The sequence below is a fragment of the Astyanax mexicanus genome, chromosome 22, assembly GCF_023375975.1.
Source record: "Astyanax mexicanus isolate ESR-SI-001 chromosome 22, AstMex3_surface, whole genome shotgun sequence".
Lineage (NCBI taxonomy): Eukaryota > Metazoa > Chordata > Actinopteri > Characiformes > Acestrorhamphidae > Astyanax > Astyanax mexicanus.
In genome coordinates, this window is record NC_064429.1 from 19,559,177 (window position 1) to 19,572,221 (window position 13,045).

The 13,045-nt window shown below is 39.5% G+C and overlaps 1 protein-coding gene across 2 annotated transcripts in view; it reads right to left on the minus strand.

The window, feature by feature from the left end:
• The window catches only part of tmem8b (transmembrane protein 8B), a 280,766-nt gene that overhangs the window by 192,606 nt on the left and 75,115 nt on the right, over positions 1–13,045 (minus strand). For both annotated transcript variants that reach the window (XM_049470533.1, XM_049470532.1), the window contains exon 2: positions 5,842–6,031. In XM_049470533.1, coding sequence (XP_049326490.1) covers positions 5,842–6,031 — 190 coding nt within the window. The remainder of the gene's footprint in view (positions 1–5,841; positions 6,032–13,045) is intronic.

The following is a 13,045-nucleotide window of genomic DNA, read 5'->3' on the forward strand; positions in this document are numbered from 1 at the left end:
CTAAGTTTTCCGGTAAGCCAGGGTGCTATAAGCTAGCCGTTCTGAAATTCTCATCACTGAAAGGCGAAAGAGCTAATGCTGTGGCTATTGCTAATACGTATGTATGCTGTAGTGCCTGATGCAGTGCTCTAGGTGGACGGTTGTTTCCGGTTGAGAGTATGTTGTGCGCTATTGGCTGCTGCTTCTCACCAGTATTTGTGTGGATGAGTGCTGATTAGAAATGATTGTGTGTAAAAACGTGATTGTAAAGCTTCCTTGAGTTTCTAGAAAGGCGCTATATAAGCTATATAACTTCATTCATTCATTGGACCAAAATTGGCTCTTCAATGGAATCTCACCTACAACCTTTTGATATAGTTTTATTTCTTCATACATGTTTTAAATTGTTCCAAATTCCCCCCACAATTAGCCCATCCACTTATACAGACTCCCTCTAATCACTTGCAATGCTCCCATCTCCAGGAGGGTTAAGACAAATGCATCCCTGTTGTTCCAATACATCAATTCAAGTAAATCACTTAGTTGCCATCGCACTTGTAAGCCAACAGACACCTGTGCCAGCAGCATCACTCTGGAAGTGATGGGAAAAGAGAGTGCCATCTACCATCTACCCACCCAGAGAGAGCATGACCAATTGTGCTCCCTCTGGTTCCAGCTGCTGATGGCAAAGCAGCATGACCCGCGATTTGAACTTGCCATCCTCGGGCCATAGCATCAGCGTCTTAGACTGCTAAGCCACTCTGAGCCCTGCAGCTTTATTTTGAGGAGTGTGTGCTAGTTTAAGAAGCTGCACAGGGAATCAGCTTACCTGTGGCTTGCTTTACTTTACCCTCATGTTCCAAAGACTTACTCTGTAGGTCAAAAAGTTAGCCAGCACTTACTTGGGTATCATAAGTTCAGGTAGTTCAGTTTAATTTCCATTGTTGACTAAAGAAAACCTAAATCGTAATCTTAAATCTATCTCATTGAGATTTATCTTATTAAGGCTCCCTCGGTTAGTGGGTAAAGGCCAGTAGCCTATGTGTCGACGCAAACCCTACGCCGTAGCCTATGCCGTAGCTTTATATGCACTTCTTTGGAAATGTAACTATGCGTTGTTTGACGCAGACAGCTGCAGCTGTGATAACTTTTTATGCAAACTTAAGACAGAGATAAGAGACCATTTGCTCTGTTAGAGATGAGAGACAGATAAGGATCAAACATTACAATGAAAAAAGAGGCTAGATTAACACAACAAAACCCAAAGATAACATTTAGTATGCAATAGGAAGTTTGGCAATACTTTGCAAAGATAGAGTGCAAACAGATGTGTATACAACAGCCTAATAACCAACTGGTGAGGTGAATCAAATGTTCAGGATTCAGGGATTGTGGAAACTGTTTCTGATTGGCTGGAGCAAGCACATTAAAGGGACTTGTTCAACCTATGCCGTAGCTTGACGTGCATCTTGTTGGAAATGTAACTATACGTCATGCAATGCGGACAGCCTCAGCTGCAATAGTTTTTTATGCAAACTTAAGAGACCTTTTGTGCTTTCAGAGGTCAGAGACAGATCAGACAGTCAAACATTACAATGAAAATTGAGACTAGAGTAACCAAAACAGACATGGACAGAGTTAAGCTGTAAACCATAAAGCAGAGCAAGGTCAAATGCCAGTAAAAAAAACAACAGAACTCTAAGATAACATTCAGTAAGCAACAGAAAAGTTGGCAATACTTTGCAAAGATAGAGTGCAATCAGACGTGTATACACAAGCTTAATAACCAACTGGCGAGGTGAATCGAATGTTCAGGACCTGGGTATTGTGGAAACTGTTTCTGATTGGCTGGACATTGCAAGCACATGACAGGGACTTGTTCAGACTATGCCGTAGGATAAAACACAGAAGTATAAACCCAAGCTGCCTACCATCCTCGCCAAATATATACCATTTGTTCGTTTATTCATAAAAGCACATATTCAACCATATACAGGGGCACGCATTGCCTGCAAACCAATAAAAGCAATATCTAAAAGGTACCTAAATTGATTAGGTAAATTTCCTCTCATTACAGCAATGTTTCTCCTTCTGTTTCTCCTGATCCTGAGCTACAAAGCTGTCAAACTCTATTTTATCCATAGGCAGGCCATCCATATTGCTTCACATAAGCCCCAAAGACATGATTTTCATTAGCAGTCATGCTGTGACACAGCTGTGCGCGCTGTAATTATCACAAAGTGTTCCCCTAGAGTTATGTCTGACATTATAAACTAAAACATAACTTTCTTGCAAACTTAAGACCGAGCGCTGTCAGACACTCAAACATTACAATGAAAAATGAGGCTAGAGTAACCAAAACAGACATGGACTGAGGTAACATGTAAACCATAAAGCAGAGCAAGGTCAAAAGCTAGTAAATAAGTTAAACCATAAAACAACAGAACCCAAAGACAACAGTCAGTAAGCAACAGAAAATTTGGCAATACTTAGCAAACATAGAATGCAAACAGACGTGTATACACAAGCTTAATAAGCAACTGGTGAGTGGAATCTAATATTTAGGACACTGCTGGAAATGTGGAAACTGTCTCTGGAAGAAAACACATGACAGGGACGTGTTCAGGTGATAGTAAATGTTCAGTGTGAGAAAGGGAGTTCATAACTATTGGAAAATGTTCCTTTAGAGTTACATCTGACATTATAAATTAATCATAACTTTTTTCAAACTTAAGACAGAGATAAGAGACCCTTTGCACTTTCAGAAGTCATAGACAGATTGAGCATTATAATGAAAAAGGAGGCTAGAGTAACCAAAACAGACATGGACTGAGGTACGTAAGTCGTAAACCATAAAGCAGAAGAAGGTCAAAAGCCAGTTAAGAGATTTAACCAAAAAACAACTGAACCCTAAAATAACATTCAGTATGCAACAGAAAGGTTGGCAATACTTTGCAAAGATAGCGTGCAAACAGACATGAAAACACAAGTTTATCAATCGACTAGTGAGGTGAATCTAATATTCAGGACCCTGGAAATGTGGAAAGTATCTCTGATTGGCTGAAGCTAGCACATGACAGGGAATGGTGAATGTTCAGTGTCGGAAAGGGAGTTCATAACTTACGTCTGGCATTATAAACTAAAACATAACTTTTTTAAAGTAAATTTTACTTATATTTTTTTTCAGTGTAGACTGTAGTTACCCATATGCATTGTGTGAAATCCACATGGATCTGGAAAACCAGTGGGGTTCAATAAAGCTTTAGTCACCAGAGAAGCAATTGTGGATTTGTGGTTATTGATGTAATGTGGGTGTGTAGAGTGTAGAGTTGTTGATGTATGTAATTGTGCAGGGTCCACATGGAACTGCTAGCACTGAGCATGCACTAATAATGCCAGTGGGGCTAGTTATAGGCTATGTATGGGCTAGCTAGGACATTGCATTGCTCACAATGGAAACCAATGTGGTTCTACAGTTATGAGGTTGGGTAATTTTTTATTTTATTTTTTACATTTTTTTCCAATTTTCTCCCCTATTTACTAAACCAATTGCCAAACCCACTTAATAGGACTCACAATATCACTAGTAATGCCCCAGCACCAGGAGGGTGAAGTCTAGCAGATGCCTCCTCTGATACATGTGAAGTCAGCCACATGACTTTTAAAGTAAAGTCATGATGTGTAAAGTGAATGCACAAAATTGCTGGATTTCGGAAAGCTGAGGAGAATAAAGGCTATTCAACTCTTTATCATGTTTTACTGCACCCAAAGTCAATTTTTTACACCAGAATTCTTCTTTAAGTCAATCACATTGAGTTTGCTTACAAATGTTTTCTGTACACTCTGAAAAAAATGTATTACTTGTTGCTTCTTCTTAAAGGTTATTGATGTGTAAATCACATCAATGGTCTTGCATGGAGATACAAAACACATAGTCGTGTCCTATTCAGAAAGCTATTTCATTGATTTATTGATAAAAAAGAGACTATGACATGTTTTCATAAAGTATCTTCACCTTTTTACTTGTGGCATTTTTTATTTGGAGCTTAAGAAAGGCACAAATAGAAGCAGATGGGCAACAGCATAACTAAAAATGTACTGATAAAGGATTTGATGTTGTATTTGGGCATAGCTAAACAAATAGCACAAAGACATGCTGTTTCTCACTGTATAATGTCACACAGTTAAACCGAGCATGAGTTATTTCAATGCATTCAACAGCAAGCAAAAGCAAGGTCAGCCTGTCTGATGGAAGTTTAATGAGACAGTTTGTGGGTTCTGAGTTGAAGACTATTGTAGGTGAACTGCTAACATCACTCTCTCTATCCATTAGCCCAGAGCACAGCTAGCTTAATCTGTTTTCCTCTGGCCTACAAGGGCAAAGAAGGGCCAAAGGGATCAAAGATGATGGGGAAAAAATGAACATGAAATAAATGCCAGTTAAAAGAGCACTTTATATAGTGTGGAGCATTTTGTAAGCCATAAGGCATGCTATAGAATTCAAATTGTCCTTTTGCCACTTTGCATTTCAGGACCTTCTTGTCTTTTTAAAGTCTTTTTGTACCTGTCTTGTATTCTTAAGTACCTGAGGAGTCTCTATCAGACTGCTCGTCTCTTTGTAAAATCCCCTTTTTTAAATTCAGCCCAGGTTTTCAACCTTTAAAGCCACTCTCTCTGAGAAGCCCTGCAGAGAAGTGAGGAATTTTGATGTTTACAGTACTGTATAATTTACCGTATTGTACTTGAGCCTAGTGTAATGGAATTTCCTTTGAATTTATATCTACTGGTGTTCACATTTATCAAAGACAAACGTAAATCCTTCCACACTTTTCTGTACTGTAGGGATATTTGGCAACTGAAACTGACAAAAAAAGAAAAGAGAAAAGAATCAAGCATGTACAGGACTATGATAATAAGAATGGTTGAGTTGGTTTAGCCTTAGCATCTCTTTAGCCCTATCTGAACGGGATTAGTTTTCCAGGGGGACATTTGTGAAAAATATTTTACACTTCTACTCAGTGATAAAACTATTGCATCTGAACCAGTGAGTTTTTTGGCTTTTTTATTCACATAACATCGCATTCAGTAGCTTCTCCATTACCACTCAGTGATGTGTTTACGTGGATCTCCATGGAAACCCACACCCGAAGTATAATTACAGTGTGTGGCAGTAGACAAACAGCTATTTTATCAAACGTGAGGTGACGAAACTCAGAGATGTGCTTTTGGATGGGAATAAAATTACCGGAGGACTACAGAGTTCAGAGAAAAAGAGTAGGTAATTTAGTCTGTAATTTTCTCAGAGGACGTCTGAGAAAAACACATACATGGTCGTTCCGGACGGGGGAAAAAATCACAGAGGAATCCCATAAAAGAGAAAATTACCCCAGAACCCACAGAGAAACTAATCCCATACTCCCATGTTCATATTGTTACTCTGTTTTTTTCACAAAAGAAGAAAAGGACAAAAGAATGGTTGAGGTAGCTCTGTGCTCTTGCTGAAAATCCATTTGAAAATCAGCAAGTATGAAACTCAATCTAATCACAGTGTCATCTCGCACGTAAAATTTATGAATCTCGGGTGTACACCACGCCGAGTTTCCGGGACTTGGCACCCCCGCTGACTTAATAAATGCCTTTTTTTATGGAGATGGCAGAAAGCGACCAGAGTCAGGGAACCCATTTTCTGGTACATTTCAGTACACATTGTGTCAGAGTAGCGAGTCAGCACAGTGGTGTTATCAGCATCAGCATTACACTTTGGAAAAGCTCTGCTGCTGTTAGAAGAGAAAGCACTTTTCACAACCGAGAAACCTTGAGAGCCTCTCGCAAGAATGAAGATGGAAGTCCTGGCCTACTCACACTGTCACATTGCGGTCAGGACAGCTGTCTCCAAAGGTTCCCCCTTGCTCCTTAAAGGTAATAAGGTTCCAGACGGCCACCACGGTGTCATCAGGCACGTTGAAGTGGAACAGCTCCACGCTGGCGAAGGAGCGGAAGGCGTTTAGCTTGCGAGGCGTCCGAGTGAAATAATCCGTCACAAACAGGCAATCTGAGGAGAGGGAAAGAGTGGAAAGGAAGGATCAGTCAGATAGGTCGTCTGCAAGTAGTTTGAATATTTTGTTCCAGCATATTTTCATCACTCCTTTTGAATATAGTAAAAATCTGAAATATGGGGATGAGGATACTTCACACTGCACCTATCATACTTTTCCATATGTATCCCACTACAGCATTCTGTACCATTGTCCACTGTCATGTCTTTCCCTTTGTCCCTGTCTATCTCTGTCTCTCATGTGCTCTCTGTGTTTGTTTACAGAGAGCCCTGTTTTTCTCCACGTGCCCAAGTCTGTATTCATTTGTAGCCCCGCCCCCTTATTACCTATCCATAGGTGTTTCCTGTCTCCTCCTAGTCTGTGTGTTTAAATAATCCCCCTGTTTCTGTCTTCCTTGTCCGGTGTTGTGCGTGTTATACAAGTTATACGTCAGCCAGGTTGCTGTTTTTTTTTTTTGTTTTCTGTTTTGTTCATTTATTTCTAGTAGTTCTAATAGTATGTTTTTTGTATCTTGTTTTGAGTTTAGTTTAAGTTTATTGTTTGTTTCTTTGTAAAAAAAAATAAATTACCTGTGCTTACACCCACCTCATGTCCTTCCTGCTGCATCCCTAACACCCACACAACTCATTCTGTACCCGTACTTTACTAATAGTTACTCTGTCTGTCACCTACTGGACTATCTCCAAACCTCCACAAACGTACTCTAGATTATTTACACATGTATGCAGTAGTGATGTAACAATGCATCAATCTGTATCAAGGCATCGATCCAAACTGTAAACGAACAAATGCATCGACTTGATGCAAAAACATTGTTGCATGTGTTTTTCATGCACTTTTAAACAATATTTGCATGGTTGCTCTCTATGCTTTGCTCAGTCTAAGCTGTAGGTGGCAGCACACTGTGAATTGCAGAGCACATGAAAGTTAGTCTTTGCTATAGAGATTAAACATTGTAGCTACTCTAGGGCAACACATATACACTTATCCAGTCGATATCCTGTTTTATTGTCTATGACATGTCTATGCCTGTATAAGTTGTGAGGTGTTATCTCATTAGTTAAGATAAAAACTTGTGTGCCAGTGTGCTCATGGCAAGGCTTACACTGTGAATTACCAAAGTTCGAGCAATGTTTGATAGTGGGTGCCTGATGTATGAGAAACTTCTTTTCAAAAGTTGTGTGGACAATTAACATTTTTCGCCCCACAGGGACATCATAGTGGCTAGAATCATCTGTGTGAACCAGGCATGGGGATTCAGAAATGACATCTACATTCAGTGCAGAAAGCCCCACACACATATTTAGTTTGCATTGAACATGGCAAAAGTCATGGGAGACGATACTACTTGCTGCAGTTTATGGGTTATACAGTTTGTAAGAGTTAAGGTAGTCTGTTTTTACTGGTTCTGCCTTTCTAAAGCCTTGCTGGTGATTTAATCAAAGCTGACCCGGGTTTGCATTTGGCTCTCGTTCAAAAGAATACGGGCTCTATGCAAAATTAATTTTGCTCCTATCCTCCGCAGCACAGGGCCAGAGAGGAGACACTGGGATGACATTTGCAATCTGCCTTAATGAGCCGTGCCTTCCTATGGCACCATTATCAGCAGCAGACCTAATGGCTCGCAATCTTCTCATGATTTGCAGAAGGGGCACATTTATACCCCTCAGCCCGGCTACTTCCCGCAGTATTCATGGATTCCCTGTGTGTTCAACACAATTTATCGCTATTTGTCTCCCAAGGGCAAGGGAAAGTGCTCCTAATGGAGGTTCCTGTTCAGGGTCCCGCTCACTTTCTCCCATACCACGGACAGCTGCGTGGCACTGGAGTGATATAGTTTGGAAATGGATGTGGGGACCTTCATTCTCCAGCTCGCTGCAATTTAACCTATTCCACAGAGAGGCCTGGGGCTGCATCAGGTCTGGCGAAAAAAACAAAATTATATATGGAGCACCCCAAAATTTGCTGCAGCAGTTGGCAGCAGGACATACATACTATAAAACTAAATGTGGAACATGGAGCTACACTAGCATTTATCCCTCCATTAAAGGTCTCTATTACAAACCCATTAAGGGTTTTAAGATTATATTTTTTGTAGTAATAAGGAAAGTGTTTTAATGCTGAGTTTAAGCACCAACAGCTCTTCTCAGTAGAACTTCAGACAGTATTTTCTTATTTGAACTGTGCAGAACGTCACAGAAATGTGTGTGGGGGATGTAGCCTCCAAATTTGCCCTCTGCCCTTCTCCCAGTCCCAATTTCCAATTTCCACACCCCAGGTTGTCAAGTAAAAACAACCGCACATAAAACAGTGTGCTGCAGCCATGAAAACACACTTAAACAGGTAATCACTGAGCCTCAGGAAGGTTGCTAACCCTAGCTATGTAATTTACCACAGGCATTTTGGACATTGCAAATGTGAATATTGACTGATCAGCTAGAGAGTAAGACTCGTTGTCGCTTGCTACTGTGTGTCAATCTGGCAACCCACGTAAGCTTGGTGTCTGGAGAAGAACAAGAGGGACAGAATACTAACTGTAAAAAGCATCAAAGCTACCCTGAGATAGTATAATACAGTAAAAAAAAAGGCTTGTTTGCCATATTCCTTACCATACTAGACAAAAAATTTTGTCTCCTTGCCAAAAACAACAGGAAAATAACAGCATTTGGAAAAAAGTTGAAGCACGTTAAATCATAAGTAATTACAGATTGTTTTTGTAATTAATACAACACATTTTTTAAACAATGAACACCACTAACATGAATAATATATTTAATAGCAGTTTCTAGTATAAATCAAGAAAATTTTGACAGTATAAGCACTAGTTTTTTTTTTTTACCACACCTTGAGTGTATTTTCATATTTTTAAAGAAATCCCCGGCAGGTAATGTTCTTTACCCAGCATGATTTATTAAGCCAGTCTAGTGTTGCATCCCAGAATAACAGAAGAGTCTTTATCAGTCCTCGTTACCCTGCACAAAAATTCAGGCCTTTTAAATTCAGGCCAGGTTCTTAACCTTTTCCACCACAATCCACCGAGACTGGCCCCCAAAAAGCACAGGCCTAAGCTGCGACTATCAATGGATGAAGCTTAATTGGTCAGAATAGCGTTTATCCGGAGCTAGCCTCAGGGGCTGGAGGAACACGAGGTTGCTAAAAGCTTTAGCCAAAAAAAATACAATGGCTCAGGCCTGTTCCTTTCACAGCCTGCCTTTTTACTCAAAGGCTGCTTCTCGCCTCAACGAGCATTATGCAGCAGATGCGTATAGAGCATGCTGTTGAAGGCATATGTGGCAATTACTGCATATGTGAAACATACAGCAGCAGTGCGACGCGAGAGCAGGACAAAAGCGCCTGGAGAAATCTGCCTCCAGCTCACAGCCCGTGTCTTAGCAGGGGGGAATCGGCTAAAGGCTGATAGTCCCCGTAGCCTTTAACAAATCCTAAAAGAGACTGCATGTGTGCATGTGTGTTTATTTTAAGGGGTCTTTTTCAAATGAAGTAATAGTATTAACAACATATCAATAATACTGTATAGCAGCAACAGAACTTTTCAACACCGATCAGCAGCTTCAGGAGATCATAAAGATGGATGAAGATTTCTGAAGATTTCTATTGAATTAATTGGTTTTCACTTTTTTTTTGCAGTGGCCAAGTTTTTATCTGCTAACCTGAGAAAACACTAAAAATGTAACACATCTAATACAGACCATCTCAACATTTCCAGTATGGCTTCTGAAGTAAAACAGCTCAGGGCATGTGACTGTCTGATATAATTACTGTGTTATAAAACCTGAAAGAGGAACTGAGAAAAACGAAGAAAAAACACACCAAAACAGCCTAAAGTTCCAAGGGTTAAGATGCTTTATATTGTGCTTTTTATAAATGTAGCTACAGTAACAAATTCATTTCGTGAAAATAGCCCACAAATAACAGGAAGCAGCTCCATCTCTACATCACATGACCCTCTCTCTCTCTCTCTCTCTCTCTCCCCTGTCACCCCTCCTTGGCTCTGTTATTTACAGGCATAACAAATCAGGCACTCTGACGTTTTTATTAAGCTGATGGACTCTCAGTGGTATGACGCCAGCGCAGGTTGTTCATTTGTTAGCTCAGACGACCTCGGCATGTCCCACTGATGAGCTCCTGACACAAGGGCTTTAAAGCGTGAACAACATTTGGAGCTGAATTTAGTTGCAGTGCTGCTACTACAAATAGAAACAAATAGCAATAGCTTGTTGTTTGCTTGTTGGATGTTAAATTGTAGGTGGACAATGTCTAAATGGCCTTTGCGGATAAATTTACCATATACATTTGGGTCATATTTAGAATTGTATGCAAACATCCCATCTCTCCTGTGACTTGCGGGATTCTCCCACAGTATGCTGTAAATCAGGCCTATTTTATTTTATTATATATTGTTCAAATACAAATGAAGAATTGTGTAGAATGTAGAATTGTGATTTTTTTGTGATTTCTATTTTTAAATCTTAAAAACAATGGTGCCTATTGGTTACCTATTGACTTGAATACATACAGGGGTTGGACTATGAAACTGAAACACCTGTCATTTTAGTGTGGGAGGTTTCATGGCTAAATTGGAGCAGCCTGGTGTCCAATCTTCATTAATTGCACATTGCACCAGTAAGAGCAGAGTGTGAAGGTTCAATTAGCAGGGTAAGAGCACAGTTTTGCTCAAAATATTGCAATGCACACAACATTATGGGTGACATACCAGAGTTCAAAAGAGGACAAATTGTTGGTGCACAATGTCTTGCTGGCGCATCTGTGACCAAGACAGCAAGTCTTTGTGATGTATCAAGAGCCACGGTATCCAGGGTAATGTCAGCATACCACCAAGAAGGACGAACCACATCCAACAGGATTAACTGTGGAGGCTGTAAGAGAAAGCTGTCTGAAAGGGATGTTCGGGTGCTAATTCAAATTGTATCCAAAAAACATAAAACCACGGCTGATCAAATCACGGCAGAATTCAATGTGCACCTCAACTCTCCTGTTTCCACCAGAACTGTCCGTCAGGACAATAAATTATTGTGGTCTAAAACCAGGTGTTTCAGTTTCATTGTCCAACCCCTGTACTTTCACTATTTAACATTTCTACTAAAAATATAAATGTTTTTCATCCTTTAAAAAGGTTCTTCTTTGGAAGAACTGATATTAAGATTCCTTTGAGCCCCAGCTGCCCCTGCTATGCGAAGACTCCTTACTCTTAACAGATGGGGAAATTGCTTAAACTAACTATTGTTCATTTCTTTTCCACTTTTCTTCTAATTACCCTGTTTTCCTTGTTTAGATGTATGGAACAACCCTTGATTGATTAATAAAATAAACATATTGATTTAAAAAAAAAGGTTCTTTATACTCACATCTCACTTATTAAAGGCATAGACAATCATAAAACTTAGAAACTTCCTTTGGAACCAAAGCCTGTTTAGGGAACTTATTCTTGTTTTAAGTTTCACTGTTTTTTTTACTAAAAGTATCATTCTTTGGTGCAGTTTTTTGGCTAACTGTACTGAGTATACTGTATGGCTTGGCTGCTCTTGATGCCAACATGTGCACACATGTTAGAAGAGTCTGTGCATTCCCACTATACGTTCCCACTACATAAAATAAAATAAATATCCAGTCCACTAATTTATTGACTATTCTCACACTTGTATTGTTTTTTGTATTTTATCTGTCATGTACTGGAGCATGGAATACTGTATCTGGACACCCCAAGGAACATGCATGTCTATTAGAGGTGAAACTTGGGGTCTGCCGCTGCCACACACTCTGTCCGACTGATTTGCCCTCCTGCCAGTCATGCAGTCAGGCGACGTCAGGCACTTTGACTGTTTCATGTGTTGATGTGACACAAATGCAGCTCAAGTGTCATATTAGGTGACCCCTTAGGTTCGTCCAGTCTGTGCTGGACGGGCAGTTCTGCCTGATTTTTTTAAAGTGTTAAAGCTACTGCTCATTTGGGGCTTATGTGTGCTCATTGACAGCACTGTAAGATAATAATAACAACTATGCACTAGGCAGCTCAAATAATCCAATGTTTTTAAACAATAAAGAATGTATTAGTATTTAGAATGAACTGAAACACATGAAGAAACTGTGCTTAAAGCAGGGCTGTCCACATAAATGAATGAATGTTATTATCGTTATTATTTTTTTTACAGAAATTAATCACAGCTCCAAGTTTGACCCCAACTTCCAGGGTAATCTGTCCCGCCCCCGCCCAACATGCTGATTTTTTTTCTGCAGCGGTTCGCTTGTGGTAAGAACATGATCTAGTCTCAATCTGACCCAGCTATAAAATATGATTAAGCAATAATACACAAGAGGGAGTGCTATAACGTGTAATATTGCCACTGCCGGAGGCAAAAAAATGCAATCTGCTCTGTTTGTAGCTGTGCTGTTTGGCTTGTAAGCGCTGCATCGTTGCTAGGTTACCTGTATGTGGTGGACTAATACATGGAGAGCTTCGGTCACAGTGCATTACCAGCTTATAATGGCACTCATAGAAAGCCTCTCAGACAAACCTACAACACATTGTAGGATCAGAACTAACTGTGGTATAATTCTATTTAATTGAGCTAAACTGCTGATAAGGTGCCAAACATTGGCTTTATCTCTCCTCAAACATATGTATATATACTAGTATTTCAATTGACACCACTAATTATAATATAATATAATTGCAGTTTTCATTTCTTACATACATTCTTTTATTTACATTAGAATATCCACTTTGAATACTTGGGTCTTGATCTCTACGACTACGACCTCATTCTCATAATATTATAACTTTATTCTTGTAATATTACGACTTTGATCTTGTAATATTACAACTTTAATATCGTAAAATGTTGGCGTTAATATCGTAATATTACGACTTTATTCTCATAATATTACAACTTTATTCTTGTAATATTATGACTTTAATCTTGTAATACTACAACTTTAATCCCGTAAAATTGCAAATTTTAATCTTTTTG